The sequence below is a fragment of the Mirounga angustirostris genome, unplaced genomic scaffold (assembly GCF_029215605.1).
Source record: "Mirounga angustirostris isolate CCGP_5_RB_7025 unplaced genomic scaffold, mMirAng1.0.hap1 SCAF_1, whole genome shotgun sequence".
Lineage (NCBI taxonomy): Eukaryota > Metazoa > Chordata > Mammalia > Carnivora > Phocidae > Mirounga > Mirounga angustirostris.
In genome coordinates, this window is record NW_026991709.1 from 9,609,048 (window position 1) to 9,636,935 (window position 27,888).

At 43.0% G+C, this 27,888-nt stretch overlaps 2 protein-coding genes across 3 annotated transcripts in view; both read right to left on the reverse strand.

The window, feature by feature from the left end:
- The window catches only part of MORC3 (MORC family CW-type zinc finger 3), a 41,988-nt gene extending 38,577 nt beyond the window's left edge, over positions 1-3,411 (reverse strand). Inside the window, exon 1 of the mRNA XM_045902483.3 lies at positions 3,307-3,411. Within this exon, the coding sequence (XP_045758439.1) occupies positions 3,307-3,345 (39 nt within the window). The 5' untranslated portion in view covers positions 3,346-3,411. The remainder of the gene's footprint in view (positions 1-3,306) is intronic.
- Positions 3,412-16,302: 12,891 nt separating this feature from the next.
- The window catches only part of DOP1B (DOP1 leucine zipper like protein B), a 97,187-nt gene continuing 85,601 nt past the window's right edge, over positions 16,303-27,888 (reverse strand). For both annotated transcript variants that reach the window (XM_064579040.1, XM_064579045.1), the window contains exons 31-36: positions 27,744-27,872; positions 23,044-23,180; positions 19,933-19,988; positions 19,554-19,715; positions 17,533-17,662; positions 16,303-16,788 (exon numbers count right to left, since the gene is read on the reverse strand). In XM_064579040.1, the coding sequence (XP_064435110.1) occupies positions 16,537-16,788; positions 17,533-17,662; positions 19,554-19,715; positions 19,933-19,988; positions 23,044-23,180; positions 27,744-27,872 (866 nt within the window). In that variant the 3' untranslated portion in view covers positions 16,303-16,536. The remainder of the gene's footprint in view (positions 16,789-17,532; positions 17,663-19,553; positions 19,716-19,932; positions 19,989-23,043; positions 23,181-27,743; positions 27,873-27,888) is intronic.

Sequence of the window (27,888 nt, forward strand, 5' to 3'; positions counted from 1 at the left end):
AAGAAACAATGAGTAGGAAAACAGGAGAGAAAAGAAAACAGAAAAACGGAAGAAATATGTCAAATAAATGAGAAATCTTTCCAGATTATTAAGAACTTGAGTTTCCAGCCTAAGTGCCCAATACAATACACAGGACTCTAAAAGCATGCTTTTAAATTTCTAAGAGAAATCATTCCTAATTTAGAATTATAATTCCAGATAAATGATATGTAAAGAGCAAGCAATGGTAGCATAAACCTATTTCTAAGAAATGACATAAATTTTTTTTCTTCCCATGTACTCTGCTCTCAGGAAGCTATACCTGTTTTTGGAAGGATGGATGGGCTCCACCACTACCAGGAACAAAAATAACAATATTTACTGAGTGCTTACTGCATGCACAGACCTTTTATATGTATTTGCTCCTTTACTGTCTAAAACCACCCTTTGAGGTGCCCACCCATCCTCCAGATTGGAAACTCAGGCACAGAGAGTGTAAGTAATTTGCCAAGGTTACATATCCAGTTGTCAGTCAGGATTTGAACCTAGGCAGGTGGGCTCCAGAGCCCATACTCTCAGTCATTAATCTATTGCGCCTGCCAAGGGAGTAAACTCCGAAAGAGGTAATATGTGGGATGGAGACACAACGAAAGGGGAAGGAAATTTCCAGAAAGATGATAAAGGGAAGTCCCCAAAACACAAGTGAGCCAACAAAACTGACAAAATATGGGTGTGCTTGAGCACATCTGGAAAAGATTTTCCAGTTAAAGTTTGGACAAAAGAGCAAATCTAAGCAAACAAAATACAATTATTAACTTCAGAAAAACAAAAAGCTGTACAACAAAGAAAATGCAATCATAATTCTGGTTGGTTCATTTGTGAATAATGGTAAGAGTGATAAATCATACAGTAATTCAACAAAAAAGAGGTAAGTGCATTGGAAGGATGGGACGAGGTGAAGAGTGTGCACGTTTCAGTTAAATCCACAGCAGGACTACTGGAAAACAACAAAATGGTACCACCACTTTACTTAGAAACACGAAAGCAGAAAGCAAAAATGTAAATGTTTTTGTCACTCTGAATTCCGTTCTTGGATCTCTTGCCCTCCTAAATTAAAATTGTGCATACATCATTACGGTTCACCCCTTGTGTCTTAGGTTTATGACTTCGGACAAATGCATAAACTCATTAATTCCTAGACTCCTAATGAAAGCATTTGATAGCTACACCCAAACAGCGAGCATGGCTGTATTCAAATGAAACTTTATGGAAACTGTAATGTCTACCATGTCACATAATTTTCATATGTTGCAAAATATTCTTTTGATTTTCTCCAACTGTTTAAGAATCATTCTTAGCTTATGGGCCATACAAAAACTGGTGGCAAGCTGTATTTGGCCCATGAGCTGTAGTCTGCCAATTCCTGTCCTAAAGCAAAAAGATGGGTGGAGATACAGTCCAGAAGCTGCAGATGGGAGATTCCCGTCAATGAGGTTCCAAACAGCCCATATTACCCACAAAAGAAATATTTAGCACATGGACAGCTGCTTCACCCAGAAAGCCAGCTAACAACAATCCCGGTCTCTTAACACTGTTTTGACCCTTATCTTTGCTCCCTTTATCACCTCAATCTTGAAGAACCTGAGACAGCAACAAGGGGAGTGGGGGGGGGGGCAGGAAACGAAGAGAATCGAAGGGCAGAAACAGGATGAAACCAGTTCACTCCTTTTCCCCACTACAGGATTTTGGTACAGAATGTGGCCCAATCTGAGGGGGGAGGGCTGGGCATTAAATTGAATAAGATATTTTAAATTAGATGAGGCCAGACTTCACAATACCTGAGGCTAATTGGAAAGCCTTACATCTGCCCAGATTCACCTAAGCGTGGAAGAGAACCATTAGCAAACAATATCTAAACCCAGTGGTAAAAGAATAAAGTTGTTCTCTATATTCAAACTACTAAATACTATCTCATTGACTAGGCCAGTTACATAACCAAAGGACCTTTATTCAGTATAGGCAAAGAATGCTTATATATAGGGCGCCTGGGTGGCTCAGTCGTTAAGCGTCTGCCTTCGGCTCAGGTCATGATCCCAGGGTCCTGGGATCGAGCCCCGCGTCGGGCTCCCTGCTCGGCGGGGAGCCTGCTTCTCCCTCCCCCACTCCCCCTGCTTGTGTTCCCTCTCTCGCTGTGTCTCTCTCTGTCAAATAAATAAGTAAAATCTTAAAAAAAAAAAAAAAAGAATGCTTATATGTAGATCAATAAAGATCTAAGAGAAAATAGAAAAATGGGCAAAGGATACAAATAGGTGTTTTCTAAAAAAGTTAAATAACTTTTAAGGAAATGCAAAATAAACCCAGATACATTTCACATTCACCATACAGGAAAATTGTTAAAGTCCCAACAGTATCAGGTATGGGTAAGAATGATTAAATGAAAGAAGTCACAGGGCAATGCACCATTTTTAAAGCAATGGTATTACCACTCGATTGTTAAATTTAACAAGACTGTGGCAGCCATTCTCTGGCAAGAGTCCCCAACCTCAAAAGAGGACGTACACTTCTGCATAACACCAACTTTTTAAGGATAATCAGGTGGGAAAGCCACGCCCACATTTCAGGAGATGAAATTTCAATTCTTGTGTGTGGCCACTCCCTACGACTTGAGACTCCTAGATACAAGAAATGCTGGAGGATTTCCAAGAACGCCCCAAAACAGAAACGACGGAGAGGCTGGAGGAAACGGGAGAACCCAGTGACTTGGTGATCTGGGCCCGAGGGCTTAACTGGAGGGAAGCGGCAGGAATGTGAACGAATCAGGAAGACCCGTCCCGGCTCGCTTCACCCCGTCCCACCGCCTAGAGGTCACGGCCGCCCGGCATTTCTGGCCGCGGACTGCCGCTCCCGCTCCCTCCCCCCCGGGGCGCCCCGCGGGCCCGCAGGCCGGGAAGGGTCAGGGGCCCTGCGGTCCGAAGGCCGGGCGGTCCCGCCACCGAGGCCTCGCCCTCGACCCACAGGGGCGAAGCAGCCAGGAGAGAGCCGGGAGGAGGGGCCGCGGCCCCGGCCCGCCCCAAAGCCGCGGGGGCAAAACAGAAACCCAGCGCGGAGGAAACGGAACGCAGCCCGGCCCGTGCCGCCCGGCCCTGCCCGCCGCCGAGTCGCTCCGCCGACGGGAGCGAGATGGCCGCCCCCTCCCCTGGCCCCACCGCGGCCCGAGCCGCCGCACCGCGCCGACGAGTCGCCACCGCCCACTGCCGGCCCCCCTTCGCTTGCCCGCCTGCCCGCCCTCCTGGGACACGGCCCGCTCCACCCCTCGCGGCTGCTCACCGCGCTGAGGCGGATCCCGCTGGGTGGCTGCGCCGCCATCTTGAGCGAGCTACAAAGCCAGGACCGGCCTCGGCCGCAACCCGACTGGGAGGCGGCCGAGACGACTGTGGGGCCCGCCGGGCCCGCCCACTTCCGGGGCGGGGCGCGCGGCTGCCCCGCCCGCCCACTTCCGCCCCAGACACAGTTGTATTGAGAGTATGGGGGAAGTAAATACCCGGGATGAACGGGGAGAGCTGGGCTCGAAGCGTTGGGCCCTGCAGGGAAAGGGTGCATGCGTGAGACTGGCGGGCGCGAAAGGGTCGCTCGCTGCGTTTACTGGATCTGGAAACTTGAGGGTGGAGAGTTTGAAGTCTGTCCCCACGTGCGCTGGGGCCCGGAGAGGTGAACTCGAGGCGCCTGATTGGACGTGAATTGCACTAAAACAAGCCGCCCATGCCCACCTGTGTCAATGTGACTTGAAACCTTGTTAACGAAATGTAGACTTTGTGCATTTTGGATTTGCTCTGGACGTTATCATCCTTCGGCCTGGTGAAGAGTTCTTTCTTTTTTTTTTTTTTTTTAAAGATTTTATTTATTTATTCATGAGAGACAGAGAGAGAGAGAGAGAGGCAGAGGGAGAAGCAGGCTCCCAAGGAGCAGGAAGCCCGATGCGGGACTCGATCCCAGGACCCTGGGATCATGACCTGAGCCGAAGGCAGACGCTTAACCATCTGAGCCACCCAGGCGCCCCAGTTCTTTCTTGCGTGCACATTTATTGAGTCCTTCCGCTCATGCACGCTTAGTGTCGACTTTGCGCCGGGTGTTGGGCTGAGTAGGATATAGAAATGAGTCAGTCTAGGGCTGTTCCATACGGCAGGTAAAGAGGATGGAAAGGGTTTTTTAAATATCCATTTAGGTTTTTTGCTTTTTGTTTTTCCTCTTATCTCTTTGTCCTGATTTTTGGGAAGTTTAAGCACATGTCAGGTCTCCAACACTTGTTTTTAATTTTTTTAACTAAAAAAAAAAGATCCACCAAAACCCGGTTAACCCATTTCTCCCAAGCACTCCCCACCTATTGCGTTTTTTACTGTAATACATTTTCTTTGTAAAAATTCAGATAATATGGAAATATAAAACATGAAATTTACCCCCAATCTCTTCACCAGAACATATAAACAATTTGGTATACATTAATCCAGGCTTACTATATACTAAATATTATTTCCAATACAGATGGTCTTCCCACTTGCCACAGTTCCACTTAGGATTTGTCAACTTTACCATGGTGTGGAAATGATATGCATTGAATAGAAACTGTACTTGGGGGGCGCCTGGGTAACTCAGTCGGTTAAGCGTCTGCCTTCAGCTCAGTTCATGATCCCAGGGTCCTGGGATGGAGCCCGGCACTGGGCTCCTTGCTCACCGGGGAGCCTGCTTCTCCCTCTCCCTCTGCCCTTACCCCACCTTTCTCCCCCCACTCGAGATACCTCTCTGTCTTGCTCTGCTCTCTCTCAAATAAATAAATAAATAAACTCTATAAAAAAAAAACTTTACTTGGAATTTTGAATTTTGCTCTTTTGCTGGTGTGAAAATTAATAGCCAGAAACCTCACTAAAGTGGAGTTGGAGGTTCCACAGGGTGACCTCTCCTGCCCTACCCATCCTTATCAGTAGCAGACCCAAGAAGAAGAGACCGACTTGACATTACCTGGGCTTGACCTTGCTATACTTTCAACTCCCAATCTACTCCAGTGGACTTTTTAGTTTATAACAGCCTTCCCAACCTACTCCTTTTCTCCTTAAAAAAGGGTACCTCCCCTTTATTCCCTGGACTCGACTATGGGTTTTGCCGCAACTTGTTTGTCCCGGATTACAATCCTCTTTTATTCTTGAGTAAGTCCATTTTTACTAGTAAAATAACTGGCAGTTTTTATTTTATTTTTAAAATTAACACTGGGCTAGCGATATCAGGTATGATCCTCTCTCGTGATGCTGGGTAGCAGCAAGCTGTAGTTCCCAATCAGCTATGCTATCGGGAAAATAAACAACCCATATACACTTAACAACCATTGCACCCAAACAATCTGTTTTTCACTTTCAGACAGTATTTAATAAATTACATTAAATATCCAACACTTTGTTATAAAATAGGCTTTGCATTAGATGATTTTGTCCAACTGTGGGCTAACGTGTTCTGAGCACATTTAAAGTGAGGCTAAGCTAAGCTATGACGGTCAGTGTGTTTAGGTGTATTAAATGCATTTTCAACTTACAATATTTTCCTTTTTAAAAAATATTTTATTTATTTGACAGAGAAAGAGACAGCAAGAGAGGGAACACAAGCAGGGGGAGTGGGAGAGGGAGAAGCAGGTTTCCCTCTGAGCAGGGAGCCCTATGCTGGGCTCGATCCCAGGACCCTGGGATCATGACCCGAGCCAAAGGCAGATGCTTAACCTACTGAGCCACCCAGGCACCCCTCAACTTACAATATTTTCAACTTATGATGGGTTAATTGGAAGGTAACTCCATCGTAAGTCTAGGAAGATCTACATGAATGAGAAAATGTTTAGGGGTGATCTCAAGGCTGTGTTTGTTAAATTGTGGCCCATTTGTGAGTTGTGAAATCGATTTGATGAGTCTCTACTAGAGCTTTGTGAAAAACAAAATAGAATTTTAATTTAATACTATAGTGCAATGTCAATCTAGGACTATATCCAACTTCTTCACTTACTAGCTATGTGCTGTTCTGCAAATTACTTTGATTTTGAGATGAGATTAGCCTGGATTATGTGGCTGGGCCCTAGATGCAAACCCCAGTATCTTTATGAAACAGAGGCAGAGGGAGATGGGGTCACAGAAAGGTTATTTGACCTCTGCAGCAGAGAGAGACTTGCTATGCTGCTAATTTTGAAAATATAGAAGGGGCCTGGAGCCAAAGAATGCAAAGAATGCAGTTCTAGAAGCCGGAGAAGACCAGGCAACTCCATTCTAGAGCCCCCGGAGTCTGCGGAGGAGACACCTTCAGCCCAGTGAAACTTATTTCAGACATCTGGCCTCCAGAACTGGGAGAGAAGAAATTTCTGTCGTTTTAAGCCACTGAGTTTGTGGTAATTTGTTAGGGCAACAAAAGGCATAGACAATATGTTCATGTACAAGCAAGTACTTACCTAAACATACAAATTCTTGTCCCCCTCCCCCCTTTTTCACACAATTGAGCACACTGTGGAATTCTGCATTCTCAAGGCTTACTCACTGAAAAAAATTTGAGGCGAACATGTACAGGCTAAGCTTACACCAGGTTGGTATAAAAGGGGATTTTACAAGAAAGTAAATACCCCACCACGCCCCTCTGGTGTTTGTATCAGACAAACCCAAGCTTGCACGGAAATCTTTATTTTAAAAAAAGTCAAAGCTAACTTGAGGTGATTTTTTATTTTTTCATTTTTTATTTTTTTAAGATTTTATTTATTTATTTGAGAGAGAATGAGAGGGGGTAGGGTCAGAGGGAGAAGGAGACTCCCTGCCGAGCTGGGAGCCCGATGCGGGACTCGATTCAGGGACTCCAGGATCATGACCTGAGCCGAAGGCAGTCGCTTAACCAACTGAGCCACCCAGGCGCCCAAGGTGATTTTTTAAAAGAACGGATTCATTTATTTGAGAGAGTGAGCACGAGTGGGAGGGGCAGAGAGAGAGGGAGGGAGAATCTGAAGCAGTCTCCTCGCTGAGCATGGAGCCCAAGGTGGGGCTTGATCTCAGGACCCCGAGATCATGACCTGAGCCAAAACCAAGAGTCAGATGCTTAACTGACTGTGCCACCCAGGCACCCCGATGTGATTTTTTTTTTTTTATGATAGAAACTATCTTCTTTGGGGAGGGCTGTAGATTGAAAGTTCATCTCTACCCAGACTCATATGTTGAAGTACTAACCCCCAATGTATTTGAAGGTGGAGCCTTTGGGAAGTGATTATGTCACATGGTGAAGCCCTCATGAATATTAGTGCCCTTATAATAAAAGAGGCCCTACAGAGCTCCCTCAGCTCTTGTGCATGTGAGGACAAGGCAAGAAGAACCAAGAAGGCGCCTTGATCTTGGACTCCCAGCCTCCAGAACTGTGAGAAATAAATGTTTGTTGTTTAAGCCACCTAGACTATGGTATTTTTGTTATAGCAGCCCAAATGGACTAAGTCAGGGAAAGAGAAATTTTTTAAAAGTCCACACAATGGTTGGAATATTAGCCAGATAAAACAAAACCTCCACCTGATCTAAATCAACACAACGTGAAATCTGGTTGCTTTCACAGACTTATACAGTTATGCATCTTGAGTTCTACGTAAAACAGTGTATTGTGGAGATCTTCCCATAACTACATAAAGAGCTTCCTCATGTTATCTTGCAACTTCATAACATTCCTTTATTTATTTATTTATTTGCTTTTTAAGTAATCGCTATGCCCAGTGTGGGTCTCAAACTCACAGTGAGATCAAGAGTCACATGCTCTACTGGGCCAGCCAGGTGCCCCAATAACATTCCATTTTATTGATGTATTGTAACTTCTTTAGCCAATCCTTCTGCTTGTGGGCACAGGTAGTCTCTACACTTCTGTTATTATCAATAAGACTACAACGAAAAACTTGTATGTAAGTCATTTTACACATATGTATGTATATTAGATAAATTCCTGAAAGTAGAACTGTTGGGTCAAAAGATACATCCATTCATTGTTTTGATTGAAATTGCTTGTAGCAATTTATAGTCCTTATAGCAAAGTAGAAGGGATCCTGTTTCCTCTATTACTAACACCTGCTGAAACGGTCCGTGAATAATGTTTCAGAGAAATTTTAATTTTTTCCTCATATTGTAAATTTGGGCACCTTTTTACATGTGTTAAAGCCTACTGTTTTTTCTTGTGTGTGGAACTCCCCATTCATATCTTTTGCCCATTTACTATTCTTTTTGATAGGAGTTCTTTGAGTATTAGAGAAATTAGTCCTTTGTAATAGGAGTCTCAAATATTTTTCTTGGTTTACCATTTGTCTTTTACTTTGCTTATTGTTTTTGTTATGCAGAATTTTTAAAAGATAATTTGTATAGTCAAAATTATTGAACTTTCTCTTCTGGCTTCTGGAATTTATATTCATCTAAGGAAGATCATCTCCATTCTTGGCTTAGATAGATGTCTTCTCTTGCCTTCTTCTAGTATTTTTATGGTTTTTTCATGGTTTCAATCTTTGATCTATTTGGAATTTATTTTGGTGAAAGATGGAAGGTATACATCCAATTTATTTTTTTTTCTGTTGGCTACCCACTCATTTCTATATCATTTATCAAATAAGCCACCTTTCTTTCTCCCTATTGATCTGAAGTGTCACTTTTATTATATACTAAATTCTTCCTGGCATTTGTGTCCATTGATGGACTTTCTGTTTTCTATTAATCTGCTGTTCATTTCTGCACTGATACCAATTATTTTAGCGCTGTAATATGTTTCAAGAGCTACTCAATTTAGTTCTCTTCTTTTTCGGAAAATTCCTGGCTACTTTTGCCTATTTTTTCTTTTTTTTTTTTTTAAGATTTTATTTATCAGAGAGAGAGAGACAGAGGCAGGCAGAGGGAGAAGCAGGCTCCTTGCTGAGCAAGGAGCCTGATGTGGGACTCGATCCCAGGACCCTGGGATCATGACCTGAGCTGAAGGCAGAGGCTTAACCGACTGAGCCACCCAGGCGTCCCTGCCTATTTTTTCCATATAAATTTTAGAATGAGTTTTTCTGGTTCAAAAAAAACCCCTAAGTGTTGCTTCTGGGGGATTCCATTAAATTTATAGATTGACGTGGAATTCACAACTTGGTGATGTTGGATCTTACCCTTCAAGACCTACTAAGCCTTTCTTTTCACTTCAAGTCTTCTTTACTCCTTTGGAAATATTTTTTTCAAAGAGTTCTTATGAAGTTTTTTCCTGAATATTTTATTATCGTTGTTATTTTAAGTGGGATTTCATCTATCTCATAACTGGCCATTTAGATAGGTAGATAGATATAGAGATGTTGATCTTAAAAAACTGCCTTGATGTGTATATGTGTATTTTAAAGATTTTATTTTTAAGTAACCTCTACACCCAAAGGTGGGGCTCAAACCCACAACCTCAAGAATAAGAGTCACATGCTCTACTGACTGAGCCAGCCAGGCACCCCTTGATTTGTATATATATATTAACTTTTCATTGAGTTTGATTGCCTTTAGGCTAATCATGCACTTCAATTAGCCACAAGCCTCTCTCAATCATAGTAAACCATTTGTCTGTTCCCTGAAGGATTTAGATTCCTTAACAATTAGATTGTTAACCTGGCTTAGATTCAGAAACAAACATAAAACAATTACAAGGGAAACGTGAAAGAATAGACAATCACGTGCTTATCAGTTAAGATAGTATCTTTACTATAACACAGCGAGCTCTCTCCATACAGTACAGTAGTGCCCAGGGTCAAGTGCTCACCCTCCGGACAGTAGTACAGTGGTGTTTTGTTGTCAAAGTGTCCAATAAGAGTTGAGGACAAGCCCAGTGAAGACAGAAAAAGCAGTCTTCACATATTTTTCAGGTGGGCTGGGCTGACTCTTAATCGAATCAGGCAGTTCAAGGACCAGCAGGGAAGGGTGGGGAAAGCAAGCCAAGCCAAGCATCCTCATGCACCAATACTAGGTGGTCAGTGAGACAGCATGAGCCTCAGGGAGGTGGTTACTAGAGTGAAGGGGGTTCCGAGTTTAGTGCCCAAAACCCAGTATTCCCTGAGCCCCCAGCTGTCTAGTCCTATAAATTACTTCATTCAAACTTGGGTTTACTGTCCTTTCTTCCTCCTCCAGCACCCATCTTTATCAGAAAAATCAGCTTTATGTTTCTCATTTAGTTATCTCGGGCTGCTTATAAATGCCGGACCCCAAAGGAACTGAAGATACGGGCTCTGTCTCTTCCACAAAAGGGGCACTTGCCTTGAAGCTGGTGATGGGCTATGACATCAGTAGGAGCTTTAATAGGGCTGCCCTGTGACAAAGTGCCTCACTGTGTCAGAACGGTAGAAAGGAGCAAGACTGAGGAGTTTGGGTCTCAAAGATTGGCTCCCATATATATATATATATATATATTTTATATTTTATTTATTCGAGAGTAGCTCTTGAAACATATTTTATAATTTATTTATTTGAGAGAGAACATGAGCTGGGTGGGGAGGGCAGAGGGAGAGGGAGAAGCAGGCTCCCTGCTGAGCAGGGATCCCGACGCGGGACTTGATCCCGGGACTCCAGGATCACGACCGGAGCCAAAGGCAGACGCTTAACGACTGAGCCACCAAGAAGCCGCTGGCTCCCATATATTTGGTAAATAAATGACTTGAGCCTGGTGAAAGAAGAGGAGAAAATAGTATCAAGCAGTTGGAACGACATATGGAAGAAATGCAAGAGATGAGAAATGCTGAATGGTTGGAGGAGACAGAAGAGACAGATGAGAGGCCTCCAGGTCCGAAGAGTCATTATTACAATTTCAATTTAGGGTAACATGTAAAGTGACTTCTTTAGAGCCAAACATTGAAGGGCAAGTTTCTCCTTTATTTTCCACCTCCCATCTGCTTCTGGTTGACTTTGCGGGGGAAACCCAGAATGAGACAGATGTTTGCTCATCACATAAGGGGGAACCCCAGCTGTCTTCCATGCCCTCACTTTAAACTCACAGTATTTTTGTTTTTGTGTTAAAAATTGTATTGTATACAGAACACAAAATTTACCATTTTACCCATTTTTTTCAGTGTATGATCCGGTGACATTAATTTTACTCACATTGTTGTGTCCCCATCACCACCATCCATTTACAGAACTTTTTCATCTTTCCAAACTGAAATGCTATACCCATTAAACACCAACTCCCCAGCCCCCCCGGCCCCCGGCCCCTGGTACCCACTCTTCTACTTCGTCTATGAATTTGGCTATTTCCAGTCCCTCATGCAAGTGGAATTATACATTTGTCCTTCTTTTTTTTTTTTTTTAAAGATTTTATTTATTTATTCATGAGAGACAGAGAGAGAGAGAGAGGCAGAGGGAGAAGCAGGCTCCCAAGGAGCAGGAAGCCCGATGCAGGACTCAATCCCAGGACCCTGAGATCATGACCTGAGCCGAAGGCAGACGCTTAACCATCTGAGCCACCCAGGCGCCCTACATTTGTCCTTCTGTGACTGGTATACTTACCATAATGTCCTCAAGGTTCGTCCATGTTGTGGCATGTGTGAAAATTTCCTTCCTTTTTATGGCTGAATAATATTCCATTGCGTGTATAGACCATATTTTGTTTATCCAGTCATCTGTCAATGGATACTTGGGTCATTTCCACCTCTCGGCTATGGTGGAAATGTTGCTATGAACATGGATGTACAAGCCTCTGAGATTCTGCTTTCAGTTCTTTTTAGGGGAATTGCTGGATCATATGGTAATTCTATTTTTAACTCTTTGAGACACTACCTTACTCTTGTCCTAGACCTACAGTATTTTAAAGTCTATTTCCTTTCCCCCTTGGCTTAAAGATGGACTTCCTTGATTCAGATGGAGAACCACTTGGAAGGAGCTACCTATATGGGATGAGAAGTAACCAAACAAGCTCAGCCTTGCTAGTTTCCTCCTGGTTTCCATAAAAGTCACCATATGTATGAATACATTGCTCTGAAAACTAGGGTTTCTCCCAGAATGGTTCAGGAAGCACCTGCGACAAAAACAACTTGTTACACAAGCAAATACCTGAATGTCATCCCATCTACTGATCTAGACGCTCTGGGGAGGAGGCTAGGAATTCTGCAAGTTAGCAAGCTCTCCAGGTGAGTCTCCCGCACAGATGAATGGGAGGACCCTTGCTAAGCATAGTTGCTTTGCAGAATTCCAGCCGTAACTGACAGATTTCTAACCTCAGGATACTCATATCCATTCTCAAAAATGCTTGAAAGGATCCCCTTCACTCTGAACTTCAGAGACAGCACCGAGTCTGGTTGAAGAGGATTGAATGGTCTGGAATGATTACGACAAGACTTAACAAAATATGGACACACGATCACACACAGGACACTCATGTAACACAAGCCCAGCTGTTCCTTCATGCAGAATGGGGAGACTCCTTAGCTGGCCCACATCCTGCTCCGAATCATATTCTCTTGTTTGAAGGTGTTGGTTTTGCCTGTTCATTGGTTTGTCTCACTGAACTGCAAGTAATACCTCCTAGAGGGCATTGTCTTACAACAGAGCATTTTATTCCAACAGCACAGAATTCTCTCTGGTCTCCTGGGTAATTGTTCTAAACTTTTAAGTACAACCTTCATCAACTATTTCCACAAATCTAGCTACTTCTACTCCTAATTTAAACGGGCATAATGTACAACTAATGGGAAATAAGGCTTGTTCTCCTCTATAACACATCTCACCACCCCTTCAAAGCTAGGAGCTGTGTGTGGCCCTAATACGAGCTGGTTTTACAGGAAGTCATGAATGGGCGGGGTAGTTTTAGAAACTGTCTTCCACACGTTACCAGAAAGCAGCAGCCACCTCAGGGGTTTCCTGTCTCACTTTCTCAGCCCTGCGGTTGAGAACATAGGGCTCTAGAGGGAGACAGACCTAGGTTTTGTTTCCTGGCTCTGCTGAACTTGTAGAATGGGGTAAACTCCTACTTCCTAAGGAGGTGGTAAGAAAGCAAATGAGGCAGGTAACACACTTGGCACCATGCCTGGCCCCTGGTAAGCACTCTAGTAGTGGGGATCACTTCATCCCCACGCACACGCACCCCTCTCCCACCAACACTGCCCGCAGCTCTGGGTGTCCAAAACTCTTGCTTTTAGAGCACCAGTCTGTTCCGCTTTGCCGTGGCTGCCCTTGGCAAGCCCCACCTCTCCCAGCACACTCCCTGCCCTCCGTGCAGTGACTCAGGGCTTATTAACACGGAGCACCAGCTTCCTCTGGGAGGAATGGAGTCAGAGCGGTTGGCTCCAAAGAGGGGTGCAGAAGGGCCTCTGTTGGGAAGAAGAAAATATCCGAACTATCAGTCTTGCTTTTCGGCATGCTTCCAGACATTGGGGTGGGCACAACCTTCTTTTTTTACTGATGGGTGCATGATCAAAACTTTTTATAGATCACAAAGGCGGCACGGAGATGATTAGTTGCTAGTCCTAAGATATAGTTACATTTGATATTCCCATTTTACAGATGAGAAGACTGAGGCACAAAGTTTTGCCCAAGCTAGTATGTGGGGAAGCTGAGTGTCACACCCAGGCAAGTTGACTTCGGAGCTTAAACCCTCAACTGCTGTGGTACACGCCAACTAAAGATTTAGATGTACTTCATGTTTATAAGACTTCCTCAGTGTTGGGGCGCCTGGGTGGCTCAGTTGGTTGGGCGACTGCCTTCGGCTCAGGTCATGATCCTGGAGTCTCGGGATCGAGTCCCACATCGGGCTCCCCGCTCGGTGGGGAGTCTGCTTCTCCCTCTGACCCTCCCCGCTCTCATGCTCTCTCTCTCATTCTCTCTCTCTAATAAATAAATAAAATCTTAAAAAAAAAAAAAAGACTTCCTCAGTGTTGTAGGAGAAACATAGGGATGTGTTGTTGAATCCCTGTCTTTTAAGATTTCCATTTAATATGATATTTTCAGAAACCATTAAGCTGTTTTAGATACTGGGGAGAAAAACAATGAAAAACAAAATTTGTAAATCTAAGTACAGATACAAGAACTGCCTTCCATGGCATAATAGCTATGATGACATTATTAGTTTTGTTGTAAATTTTGATATATGAACACATGCACCCACCTTGATGTTAACTATTAATCAGCCGATGGTTATCTCCTCACAATCTGAATTACAGCTAACTCACAGTGTAAGTTACACAGGATTTATAAGTCTACACTTCAATATTTAAAATTTCAGTGACCAGGGCGCCTGGGTGGCTCAGTTGGTTAAGCGACTGCCTTCAGCTCAGGTCATGATCCCAGGGTCCTGGGATCAAGCCCCGCATCGGGTTCCCTGCTCGGCCGGGAGCCTGCTTCTCTCTCTCCCTCTCCCACTCCCCCTGCTTGTGTTCCATCTCTCTGTCAAATAAATAAATAAAAATCTTAAAAAATAAATAAAATAAAATAAAATTTCAGTGACCAAACTTGCAAATGTTTTAAAAGATATCCCCTTACATGCAAAAAACCATAATTTTCATGTAATATTCACACACGTTTGTATGAATACCCATTGTTTCCAGTGGTGCTTTTTTATTCTTATCTTCAGCCCTTACTTAGGCAATCAGGTGGTTCTGCGCTCCCCAAATCCTAGATTGGGGCTAATGATGCACATTTCTTCTGTACTGCACACAAACTTACTAGTTTGGTAGTAAGTAGAAGGATGTTAGGAGAAACTTAACCAATGCTGGCCTCATTCCAGAACACCCTGGTTTACAGAAAGGATGGACATGAGAGCACGCATTAGACCTCGTATGCATCATCTGGCCCGGAATGAGACTCCATGCAGTGCTCTGGAGGCTGAAAAGGGGACATGAGGTAGGCAAGTCTGGAAGGCAAACCACGCTCACTGGCAGAGTGAAGGCTCCCACAGCAGAGCAGGGGCGCCAAGCCAGGACTCTAAATAGGGTAGCTGGCATAAGACAGAGAGGCTCAGAAAGAGGGGGGCGACCTGCTGCCAGGCGAGAGGAGTCCGTGCTTAGAAAGGGATTATTTTAATGAATGGGGAGGTCTACAGGGTGGGAAAGAGATCCCAGAAAGGACAGAGTGCGAGGCAAGAGTCCAAAGGGCCAGTGTCCCAGGCAGTAGCCTCAGGCATTAAAGGCTCCAGGACAACATCGATTCATTTATGTTAGATGGAAAGTGCTGGCAGAACACATAATGGTACAAAGGCTACAGCTGTCAGTTTTGCAAACTATGTATGTCTTTCGAAGCTGGATGTACTGTGATTTTAACATGTGATTTAAAAAAAATTATTTATAATTTCTATACCCAATGTGCGGCTTGAACTCATAAACCCGAGATCAAGAGTCATATGCTCCACCGACTGAGCCAGCCAGGTGCCCCTTAACACGTGATTTTTTTTTTTTTTAAAGATTTTATTTATTTATTTGAGAGAGAGAGTGCAAGCAAGAGCAGGGGTGGGAGGGTGCAGACGGGGAGGGAGAGGGAAAGAATCCCAAGCTGACTCTTCTCTGAGTAAGAAGCCTGACCTGGGGCTCGATCTCACAACGCTGAGATCATGATCTGAGTCGAAATCAAGAGTCAGAGACTTAGGGGCACCTGGGTGGCTCATTCGTTAAGCGTCTGCCTTCGGCTCAGGTCATGATCTCAGGGTCCTGGGATCGAGCCCCGCATCGGGCTCCCTGCTCGGCAGGAGGCCTGCTTCTCCCTCTCCACTCCCCCTGCTTGTGTTCCCTCTCTCGCTGTATCTCTGTCAAATAAATAAAAATCTTTAAAAAAAAAAAAGTCAGAGACTTAACCAACTGAGCCACCTAGGCGCCCCTACCATGTGATTTTAATGGTTAAGAGTTAAATACACTGCAATATCTTCAAGCCCTTACCACTGCTGAATAGTCAATGGTAATGGGCAATTATTATTTTCAGAAAATAATATACTTTGGTTTTAAAATGTGGTACCAAAATAAATGCTTTAAAGGACAAACATGTGGGCACCTGGGTGGCTCAGTTGGTTAAGCAACGGCCTTCGGCTCAGGTCGTGATCCCGGAGTCCCAGGATCGAGTCCCACATTGGGCTCCCCACTCAGTGGGGAGTCTGCTTCTCCCTCTGGCCCTCTCCCCTCTCATGCTCTCTCTCACTCTCTCTCTCTCTCTCTCTCAAATAAATAAATCTTTAAAGAAAAAAAGGACATGTGTGAAAGGTTAAAAGTAATATTCAACAAGTGTAAACTTTTAGAGAAATATACTGACAGCCCACACGTATCTACATCAACAAAGAAAACTCATTACCTTCACACTTCATATTACACATTTTGTGTTAGCATTAGATGATATATTAATTTTATTTTCTTTACATAAATTGAGGAAGAAACATACAATCAGATCCAAATATATTACAAGGCATTTAGGGAGGTGTGTTTTGTTGCCCAACAGAAAATTATCTGAAATCGACCTTGAAAATGGAAAAAGACTTATTTAAAAGCACTATCCTGGCTCCTCTCTTGTTTAGAATATATCCTGGCTTTCAGGATATATTCTGAAATTCTGTCTTATGTGGTTAAGATTCCAGATGTTCCAAAAAATCATATTCAACACATTCTTCTAGTTGTTTCAAGACCCTTGGGCTATCTGTGACAGGAAACTCCAAGACTGGAGGTCCTTGGGTATCGGCAGGCAGTTTACTCTGGGTTTTAAAAGCACAATTTAGAGTCTGGAAGAATGGCTTCAGTTGCCTGATGCTGGAAACAGAATGTTGGCGCAGAAGGGGGAATTCATTCTTCATGGTGATCTCATCAGAGCTGCCAATTTCCTGCAAAACATAACAAAACAACACAAAAACCACAACCACCTCATAAAGATAATATGGCTTTGCTAAGGGTTAGAGATGCAAGTGAGGTACATGCAGGCAGCCAACCTTAGCAGTGGGTTCATTTTTTTTTTTTTTTTTAAGATTTTATTTATTTATTTGACTGAGAGAAACACAGTGAGAGAGGAAACACAAGCAGGGGGAGCGGGAGAGGGAGAAGCAGGCTTCCCGCCGAGCAGGGAGCCCGACGCGGGCCTCGATCCCAGGACCCTGGGACCGTGACCTGAGCCGAAGGCAGACGCCCAACGACAGAGCCACCCAGGCGCCCCAAGCAGTAGGTTCTTTACGAACATTCACTACCAGTACTAATGGCAGTTTCCAAATGAACTCAAATGCTGGTCTTCAACTGACATTTTCCACCAGGATGTCACCTCAGCCCCCCAGGCCCCGGCCATTCTTCCCGCAGGCCCTTCCTCTGCATAATACAGGGACTCTGTATAAAACTACTTCCACAGATCCCGATCCTGTTATCCAGGATGCTTACCTCAGCAACTGGGATGAGAAAGTGACATATAAATGAGAAAATAAAGATGCGCTTTATACCACCTCCAAGTTTTAACACTCGGATCAAAGAACTTTAGAAAATTACTCAAAGTCGTTAAAATCAAGTGGCACGTGGAGGACTTCTGCTGCCTAGACTTTCTCCCTTCTGCTACAAATATAAATTGCAAAAAGGAAGACATTTACCCCATATTTTAATTTTAGAAGTTCGAGAATCCTAACGGTGTGGGGTTTGCATTCTTGGTGATTCTCCTCTAGATCTGACAGGAAGGCAGGGCCCTCTGTGTCCACTTCTGGAACAAACGCCCACCTGTAACTGGATGAAAAAAAATCTGATGTCAGGCATGCTGACTCAGAGCCCACTTCAAAAAGATTTTTGAACAGTTTTATTGAGATATAATTCACACACCATACAATTCACCCATTTGAAGTGTATACTTTAATAGACTTTCGTTTATTTGCAGGATTGTCTATCCATCACCATAGTCAACTTTAGGATATTTTCATCACCCCAAGAAGAATCCCTGCTCCCTTCAGCTATCACCCTGCAATCCCTTGCACCCCCTTCGTCTGGGCCACCACTAATCTATTTTCTGTCTCTTCATATTTTCTTATTCGGGACAGTTCATATAAACTGGATCATAGAGCATGTGGTTTTTTGTGAATGGCTTCTTTCACTTCATATGCTGCTGCCAAGGTCCATCCATGCTGTAAGGAAATGTCGGTACTTCATTTCTTGTATTGCTGGATATTTCACTGTACAGATACTCGTACATCGATGGACTTTAGATTGTCTCCACTTTTTGCTTATTATGCATAATGCTGCTATGCATACTCCTATACATCAGAACCCACCTAAAAAAAACTTTCTTTTCTAAGAAGATAGCAGGAGGGGAAGAATGAAGGGGGGGAGTCGGAGGGGGAGATGAACCATGAGAGACGATGGACTCTGAAAAACAAACAGGGTTCTAGAGGGGAGGGGGGGTGGGAGGATGGGTTAGCCTGGTGGTGGGTATTGAGGAGGGCACATTCTGCATGGAGCACTGGGTGTTATACACAAACAATGAAACACGGAACACTACATCAAAAGAAAAATTAAATTAAAAAAACAAAAAACCTTTCTTTTCTTACAGCAGGTTTAGGTTCCCAACACAATTGCCCGGAAAGTCTGTATGTGCCCCCCACCACCACCCGCCCGGCCATGCGATGCCCTCCAAAGTCCAGAGTTTACCATAGGGCTCACTCTGGTGGTGTGCATTCTGTGGGTTTGAATAAATGTGTAATGACATGTATCCACCATTATAGTATCAAATAAAGTAGTTTCACTCTCCTAAAAATCCTCTGTGTTCTGACTCCCTCTCTTGTAACCCCTGACAATCTTTTTACTGTCTCCATAGTTTTGCCTTTCCCAGAGTATCACAGAGCTGGAATCATACAGTATGTAGCCACTTCAGATTGGCTTCTTTCACTTTGTAATATGCACTTAAGAAGAACCGACATTTTAACCACAAACAGTTCTACATGATTATTCTCTTATCTCTGTAGGGGGATAGGACAGAGAGAAGTGGTATCTGGGGCCAGGCATGAAATTAACCATATGAGCAGCTGTGTTAAGCCTATAGGAAATGTAAGCCAACAGGGGCAAAGTGAGCTGGAGATAAGAGTGTTCCATTTATTTATTTATTTTATTTATTTATTTTTTAAAGATTTTATTTATTTATTTGAGAGAGAGAATGAGAGAGAGAGCACATGAGAGCGGGGAGGGTCAGAAGGAGAAGCAGACTCCCCGCCGAGCAGGGAGCCCGATGCGGGACTCGATCCTGAGACTCCAGGATCATGACCTGAGCCGAAGGCAGTCGCTTAACCAACTGAGCCACCCAGGCGCCTGAGTGTTCCATTTATTTAATTAAAAACAAAGAAATCTACACAAATGCAGTGAGGACCACCAGCCCGTGACTCTTGTTTTATACGCATTCAATAGCAAAGCCCGCTCAACACCGCCCCCCCCGCCCAGAAACCCATCCATAAACACTATTATGAGCCAAATTCAGGAAACCACAGGTATTGTAAGAACTCTGAAACCTGGTATTCTCATCCGCCACTAGAAACCCCAACCGGGGCTTCTCACACACCCTACACAACAAAGTGAAAATGCTGACAAGGAAAGTCACCATTTCAAAGAGGACACATGGTCTTATCTGACTTACATTTGAAATAACGGCATCTTGTCAGGTGGAAAAGAAAGTGCTGTGTCCAGGAATTTGCAAGCTGATAAATATAAGACCAGTTCACTCTGGGGTATCTCCCCCACTGAGGGCCCATTTCCATCGGCAACTGAAACTTTCATTCTGTTGATTTTGTTGCTGTTTCTATAAATTTGCAAAGAAACTCGTTATAAATTCGTTTCACATACGCTGTAGTCCATTTGCCTGTGCAAGGTCCATAAGGAGTTTTTTCTGTTTAAGAAATGGTCAAATAGCTGGTCCCTTCACAAGTACTTGAAGAAAATAGCACTGACTGTTAGATAACCGTACATCACAAAGTGATGTCTGCTCACATATGCGCACAGACCCTTGCACAACTCACCTTAATAATTCATCATCCTCTTTCAGATCTTCTTCAAGCTGTATGAATATCTGAATCTTAAAAAGAAAACATAAATTCAATTTACTATTTGAGAGAGATTCCCAGCTTGATGTTTAGAATGTATATGGCCATAAAAAATAACAAAGCAAAACAATCAGCAAAATGAAAAGACAACCTACAGCGTGGGGAAAAATATTTGCAAACCAAATATCTGATAAGGGGTTAATATCCAAAGTACATTAAAAAACTCATACAACTCAGTAACAAAAAAGCAAATAACTTAATTTAAAAATAGGCAAAGGACCCGAATAGACATTTCCTTTTTTTTTTTTTTAACGTTTTATTTATTTATTTGACACAGAGACAGCGAGAGAGGGAACATAAGCAGGGGGAGTGGGAGAGGGAGAAGCAGGCTCCCCAGTGAGCAGGGAGCCCAACGTGGGGCTCGATCCCAGGACCCTGGGATCATGACCTGAGCCAAAGGCAGACGCTTAACGCCTGAGTCACCCAGGCACCCCCTGAATAGACATTTCCAAAGAAGATATCATGGCCCACAGGTCCATGAAAAGATGCTCTGCATCATTAACCATCCGGAAAATGCAAAACAAACAAAAACCCCAGTGAGATATCACCTCACACCTGTCGGAATGGCTAGCATCAGAAAGAGAGACAACCAGTATCGGTGAGGATGTGGAGGAAAGGAATGCTCGTGCACTGTAGGTGGGAATGCAAACTGGTGCAGCCACTGTGGAAAGGAGGTTCCTCAAAAAAATTAAAAACAGAGCTACCTTCTGATACGGGAATTACACTTCTGGGCGTACATCAGAAGGAAATGCAAACACGATGTTGACGAGATATCTGCATTCCTGTATTCACTGCAGCATTATTTACAAGACATGGAAACAACCTAAATGTCTACCGATGGATGAATGGATAAAGAAAATGTTGATATCACTCAGCTATAAAAAAGGAGGAAATCCTGCCGTTTGGAACAACATGGATGAACCCTCACGATATTATAATAAGTGAAACAAGTCAGACAAAGACAAATACTGCATAATCTAATCTGTATGTAGAATCTTAAAAAAAAAAAAAAAATAAGCCAAATTCACAGAAAAAGAGACCAGATTTGTGGTTACCAAAGGCAGGTGTGAGGGAGGGGAAATGGGATGAAGATGGCCAGAAAGTACAAACTTCCATTTTAAGATAAAAAAGTACTAGGGGTGTCACATCCAACATGACAATAGTTAACATTGCTGTAGGGTATATATGAAATTATTAAAAGTAAATCTTAAGAGTTCTTATCACAAGGAAGAATCTTTTTCTTTCTCTTTTCATATCGACGAGATGATGGATGTTAGCTAAACTTCCTGTGGTCCTCACTTCACCATGTATGTTAGTCAAATCACTGTACACCTTAAGGTTATATACTGCTGTATGTCAATTATATCTCGGTAAAACTGGAAAAAACCAGCTTAAAAAATAGCAAATATTATCAAACAATACAAATTAGTTGGAATAAGCTGACAGTTAAAAGATCAAATATGAGGGGCACCTGGGTGGCTCAGTCATTAAGCGTCTGCCTTCGGCTCAGGTCATGGTCCGAGGGTCCTGGGATCGAGCCTTGCATCGGGCTCCCTGCTAAGCGAGAAGCCTGCTTCTCCCTCTCCCACTCCCCCTGCTTGTGTTCCCTCTCTCGCTATGTCTCTGTCTGTCAAATAAATAAATAAAATCTTTAAAAAAAAAAAAGATCAAATATGATTGCAGAAGATAAAATATTCTCTATTCAACCAAAAGCTATGTGTTATCAACTTGAAAATTTTCAGATAAAATTAGATATATATGAAATAGTACATTATTCCTGAAAAAGATTTTGAAAATATTCCTAAATACATGTTTAGAATCTTATGACATATCTGTATGACTAATTTACAACCAGATGTGAGTAAGGAAGAAGAACTAAATGTGTGGAGTATTTCAGAAATGCTGCTCTTAAAAGCCTACCCACAAACTTATAGTGCTTTCAGAGATTAATCGTTGTTAATAGCCTTCTAAACAGCAGTAAGCTTTCAACCTTAAATTTTTTTAAAAAGATTTTATTTACTTATTTGACACAGAGAGAAAGAGAGCACAAGCAAGGGGAGTGGCAGGCAGAGGGAGAGGGAAGAAGAAGGCTCCCCACTGAGGAGGGAGCCCGACGCGGGGCTCCATCCCAGGACCCCGGGATCATGACCTGAGCTGAAGGCAGACGCTTAACCGACTGAGCCACCCAGGCGCCCATCAACCTTAAATATTTCTATATAAGATATGGTTTCAAAGAAACTCACAACATAGGTACAGTGGGCCTATTATGGAAATCCATTATCAGTGAATGTGAACATCTGGCCATGAAGTTCTTCAATGGATATATGAAAGATTTAGGAAAGATTATTTTTCATTAGGAATCTTTAGTTACGCAGATTCATGGTATGGTACGGTAGGTCGTGGTATGTGGTGGTAATATTTCTAGTCATGGGTGTAAACTCTATAATTTAGAATTTAAGGGATTAATCTGCAGATTATGTAATTAATGTCACCATAAATTACAGTTTACACCCGTAGCTTGGAAACATGATAACCTGACATCTTCCCTCTAATTTGCTTTTGACTTCACTTGAGATGGCACCTCCAGCTGATATTGTGAAGGCATCCATATCTAAAGATGATCTGAATCTTTTCTCCCTAGAGGCACTAGATCTAAAAGAGCTTGCCTAGGAACTTTCCTGACTGTAGTAGCAGGAAGATAGTAACTTACAGAGATTTTATGTTTCTTGAATTTTACCTTCTCAACTTGTCCAATGGTGGCCAGTTAGTAACGTGTACATAGTTATTCACTGTGCCTTAAAGTTTTATACTTTGTTTATACAAACTATAAAATTTCCCAGAGATACATTAAATGGTTCTGTCTCAAAAAAAAATTCCCTTTTTAACCAAGAGCTGACTGTGTGCTATGAGCTTGGTTGAAAATTTTGCAGATAAAATTAAGATATATATGAAATAGTATACTATTCCTGAAAAAAGCATTTAAGAAAGCTCCAGCCCCGCTTTTAAGAGTAAAATATTTGTACTTACTAACTCAGAGACCATTATGGGCCACAATGAAGTCAAATGTTGGGGAGATATTCTTAGCAGCAAAACTCTGAAAAAAAGAAACATCTGAGCAGCAACTATGGATGTCTGTCCAACTCTGAGATTGTCTGTCAGGCGTTCTAAGGAAAGAAGATTTTAAAGATGTCACACAAATATGCAGTTTGAGGTTTCTCATTAGACAAAAATATAAAACTGTATTTGTTTTGACATTTAACAACAATACAGCCTAAGACCCCCCTTGTTTACCTCCAGCCCTCTTCTTTATGAGGTGAAGCAGTTCATGGCCTTTGCTAAAGGAATGAACCAAGTGGCTCTTATTTCCCTGCCACCGCTGACCAGAAAAATATCAACTTCTGACTTAACCCAGAAATCCACTCGATGACCAATGACCACTAAATTCTCTTCTGAGAATATGAAATATAAGACACAAGAACCACAGACAGTCCTTGGTGAGTGATGGTGCTCTAGGATCACAGAGGTTGGCTGGCCGCTGACACCATATTCTGAGAGTGAGGAGTGGGAAGTGGCGTGAGTGAATAAAAGGAGAGGTATTCAATGAAGTTGGGATTTCATGGCCAAGACAAAAACTTTAATTCCTGTAGGGAAAAAAGGTGTGAGTTCCTCTAGCCCCTAGCAGTCTTCCCCACTTCTCCACTGAAGTAACTGTCTGCAGAATGTGATTTTCCTCCCCATAATTTAAGGTTTCTTAGGAACATAACAAATTGCTATGGCAAACAGCTAAACTACAGTCATGCTAGTTAAGATTTGTTTGTAGTATCTTAGTAATAAACTTGCCTTTATCTGAACTAGCTTGAGTAGGTTTATACATCTTGCTTTTTCAGCCTGGACATTATTGCTCCACAGAGGCCAGTCAAGTGTCCCAAGACTATCAGAGAATGCTCTGAATTCTATTACCCCAGGACCTCCCGGAGGCTGGGCCTTTTCAGCAGTTTAGGGGACAATGACAATAAAAGGAAAGTGCTTTGTAAAGTGTCAGGTTTTTTTTTTTTTTTTTTTTTTAAGACTTATTTGTTTGACAGAGAGAGAGCATGCACATAAGCAGGGGGAGCAGCAGAGGGAGAGGGAGAAGCAGGCTCCTTGCTGAGCAGAAAGCCCGATGCAGGGCTCAATCCCAGAACCCTGGGACTATGACCCGAACTGAAGGCAGATGCTTAACCGACTGAGCCACCCAGGCGCCCCTGTAAAGTGTCAGTTAACAAAAAATGAAAGGGGGTAAAAATGTCTATTTTTTAAAACATGGAGCATTTTTAGAAATACAGCACTTGAGCTATGCAAAATGCAGGGGTATGTGGAGAAATTTCTCCTTCCCTAAGGGCCCAAAACCATCTCTGAATTTAGTCAGTGCGCATGTGCACACACACACACATTTTATAGAATACATCCAGTATTATATTGCCCCTACCTCTCTCTTCCTCTCAGAGGCATGATTTCTTAGAACGTTGGATGCTTAGATTCTGCCGTGGTCAAACCATATGACACTTTTTGAGAAAGGCTCTGGTCTGTTCTTTTCCTGTTCTACATGCCTAATACTGTCTCTTTAGCTCTCTGGGCCTTACCCTGCATTTTAAAGGTGTGTGTGATGGGAGACGGGGAAGAGAACGACAGGTGTTTGACCTCGGAGTGGAAAGGCACCAAAGGGTCTGTCTGGTGCACTGGCCTACACGTTCTCCTTTCTAGCTTCCTCCTCTTGCCTCCACTGAGAGCGGACTCAAGGCTGCACTTTCCAGCGCTGTTGAGTGACCAGGTGCATACAGACCACCACGGACGCTGCACGCGCACTAGAGGACAGGTGATTCCTGTTCTTGTTTCTCCCCTCTATGATTTGTAGGGATGCAACAAAGTATGGCTTTGACTCTGCGTTCACTTTTTTTTTTAAATGTAAATCCAATTTCATTAACAGTACAGTATATGTTATAAACATCTGTCAGTTGGGACTCCTGGTGGCTTAGTAGGCTAAGTGCCTGACTCTTGATCTCAGCTCAGGTCTTGATCTCAGGGTCTTGAGTTCAAGGCCTGTACCGGGCTCCATGCCAGGCGTGGAGCCTACAATCAATCAATAGATAAATAAATATATAAACGTATCTGTCAGCTCACAAAGCATGTTCTCTTGCCCAAGTCATCCTGATTACTCTTAATATTAGTAGTAATCAGGCATATAAACAAAAAAGATGTTTATAACATATACTGTACTATTAGTTTCTGGGGTATAATTCAGTGATTCATCAGTTGCATATAACACCCAGTGCTCATCACATCCAGTGCCTTCCTAAATGCCCATCCCCTCCAGTGACCTTCTGTTTATTTCCTAGAGTTAAGAGTCTCTTACGGCCCTCTGCATTCAGCCAAAGTCTTTGGAGAGCTGCCATCACCCTTACTGGCAATCCTGGCCACCATCTGACTGAATCAGCAATTCAAGAAAGGATCTGTTGATATCTGAACATTAGCTTTCATGCATTTCAAGTACTCAGGACATCATGACGTGAAAATCTCCGTATGTGTTTCACAGGTTGAAATTACGTCAGTTTTAGTATAAAGATATTTTATTATTGCAAATATAAAATATAGTCATAATTAATAATTGTGAGAGCTACTAATGTTCTGAACTACAACAATTAGGGCCTTTCAAATAGTTAATCAAGGAGGCACATGGGCTGATAATTACTACTATTATATTTTTTTTTAATTTTTTTTTTTAAAGATTTTATTTATTTATTTGAGAGAGAGAATGAGATAGAGAGCATGAGAGGGGGGAGGGTCAGAGAGAGAGGCAGACTCCCTGCTGAGCAGGGAGCCCGACGTGGGACTCGATCCCGGGACTCCATGATCATGACCTGAGCCGAAGGCAGTCGCTTAACCAACTGAGCCACCCAGGCGCCCGATTACTACTAATATTAAGAGTAATCAGGATGACTTGGGCAAGAGAACATGCTTTGTGAGCTGACAGATACGTTTATATATTTATTTATCTATTGATTGATTGTAGGCTCCACGCCTGGCATGGAGCCCAGTGCAGGCCTTGAACTCAAGACCCTGAGATCAAGACCTGAGCTGAGATCAAGAGTCAGGCACTTAGCCTACTAAGCCACCAGGAGTCCCAACTGACAGATGTTTATAAACACTTTTTTTTAAAGGGCAGAGCAAGAGATTTATGTCATAATTCTACCTGGAAACAACCCAAATGCCCTACCATTGGTGAACTGATGAGCAAGTCACAGAATGGAATGCTGTTCAGCAATAAAAAACAGTATGCTGTTGATAAATACGATGGAACGGATGACTCTCAAAATACATTATGCAAGTCAAAGAAGCCGGACTCAAAGGCTGCACTCCACCTAATTACATTTAGGACATTCTGGAAAAGATGAAACTGTATGAGTGGAAGGCAGATTAGCACTTGCTAGGGGCCACGGAAGGGGAGGGGGATGACTTCCAAGGGCAGAGGAGAACTTTCTGGGTGATGGAAATGTTCTGCATGTTGACTATGGTGATGGTTCCATGACTACATGTGCTCATCAAAATTTACAGAACTATATACCCAAAAGGGTGACTTTTATTGTATGTAAATTATACCTTAGTAAACCTGGCCCTCAATAAAGAATTTACAACATAATTCTAATATTTGTAAAATTATTTGTTACACTAGTCTTCATAATATTAAACAACTCCTTTAAGAATTGTATTAATTTTGGGCGCCTGGGTGGCTCAGTTGGTTAAGCGACTCCCTTCAGCTCAGGTCATGATCCCAGGGTCCTGGGATCGAGTCCCACATCGGGCTTCCTGTTTGGCAGGAAGCCCGCTTCTCCCTCTCCCACTCCCCCTGCTTGTGTTCCCTCTCTCGCTGTGTCTCTCCCTGTCAAATAAATAAAATCTTTAAAAAAAAAAAAAAAAAAGAATTGTATTAATTTTATCTGATTCCATTCAGGCTATGAGTCTTAAGGGAAACACATTTCTATTTGAGAATTCTTTTGTATCTTGGAGAAGGGTGAATTTAGACAGAATGCCCACTTCACCACCTCCACATTTTATGAGGGAAAAAAACCCTTTAAAATCATGTACAATAGCTGTAATAATTCATTTTTGAAGCAAGGAATATGGTGAGTACAAAAGAGAGAAAAACTGTTAAGGAAACATTAAGGACTTCTCCTTCACTAGCCTTGGGGGTTAGTGCTGTAACCTCCAAGTATCTTGACTGCAGGTGGGACCTAGCAGGAGACAACGCTAAGAAAGTACCGTCCGACTTTTAGAACTACCTAATAAAAACTCATAGCATTACAATCACTGACTTTTTTTTTTTTTTAGATTTTATTTATTTTTTAGAGAGCGAGTGAGAGAGAAACAGCATGAGAGGGGAGAGGGTCAGAGGGAGAAGCAGGCTCCCCGCCGAGCCGGGAGCCCGAGGTGGGACTCTGGGATCATGACCTGAGCCGAAGGCAGTTGCCCAACCGACTGAGCCACCCAGGCGCCCCAATCATTGACTTTTAAAATAAAGTTTCAGATCCAAAGGTAAATTTCCGGAGTTCTTCTACAAGTACTCATTTTGACGCTCCTCCGTCCAGCCAGAACGTGCTGTGGGCCACTCTGGCGGCCGGCCCGTCTCAGCCAGCCGGGGGTCCACCCACGAGGGGGCAGGGCTGGGGGTGAGGGTGGGGTGGCCTTCTTACCTTGTATCAGAGGAAGGTAAAGGTGGTACTGATCAAGTTCTCCACTGAAGACAGCAAAAGCCTGGCGCTTTAGCAGCATGGCTTTCTGCTCAAAACTCGAGAACAGTTTTAAAGAACTGCTCTGCATGTCTAGAATAAATACAGC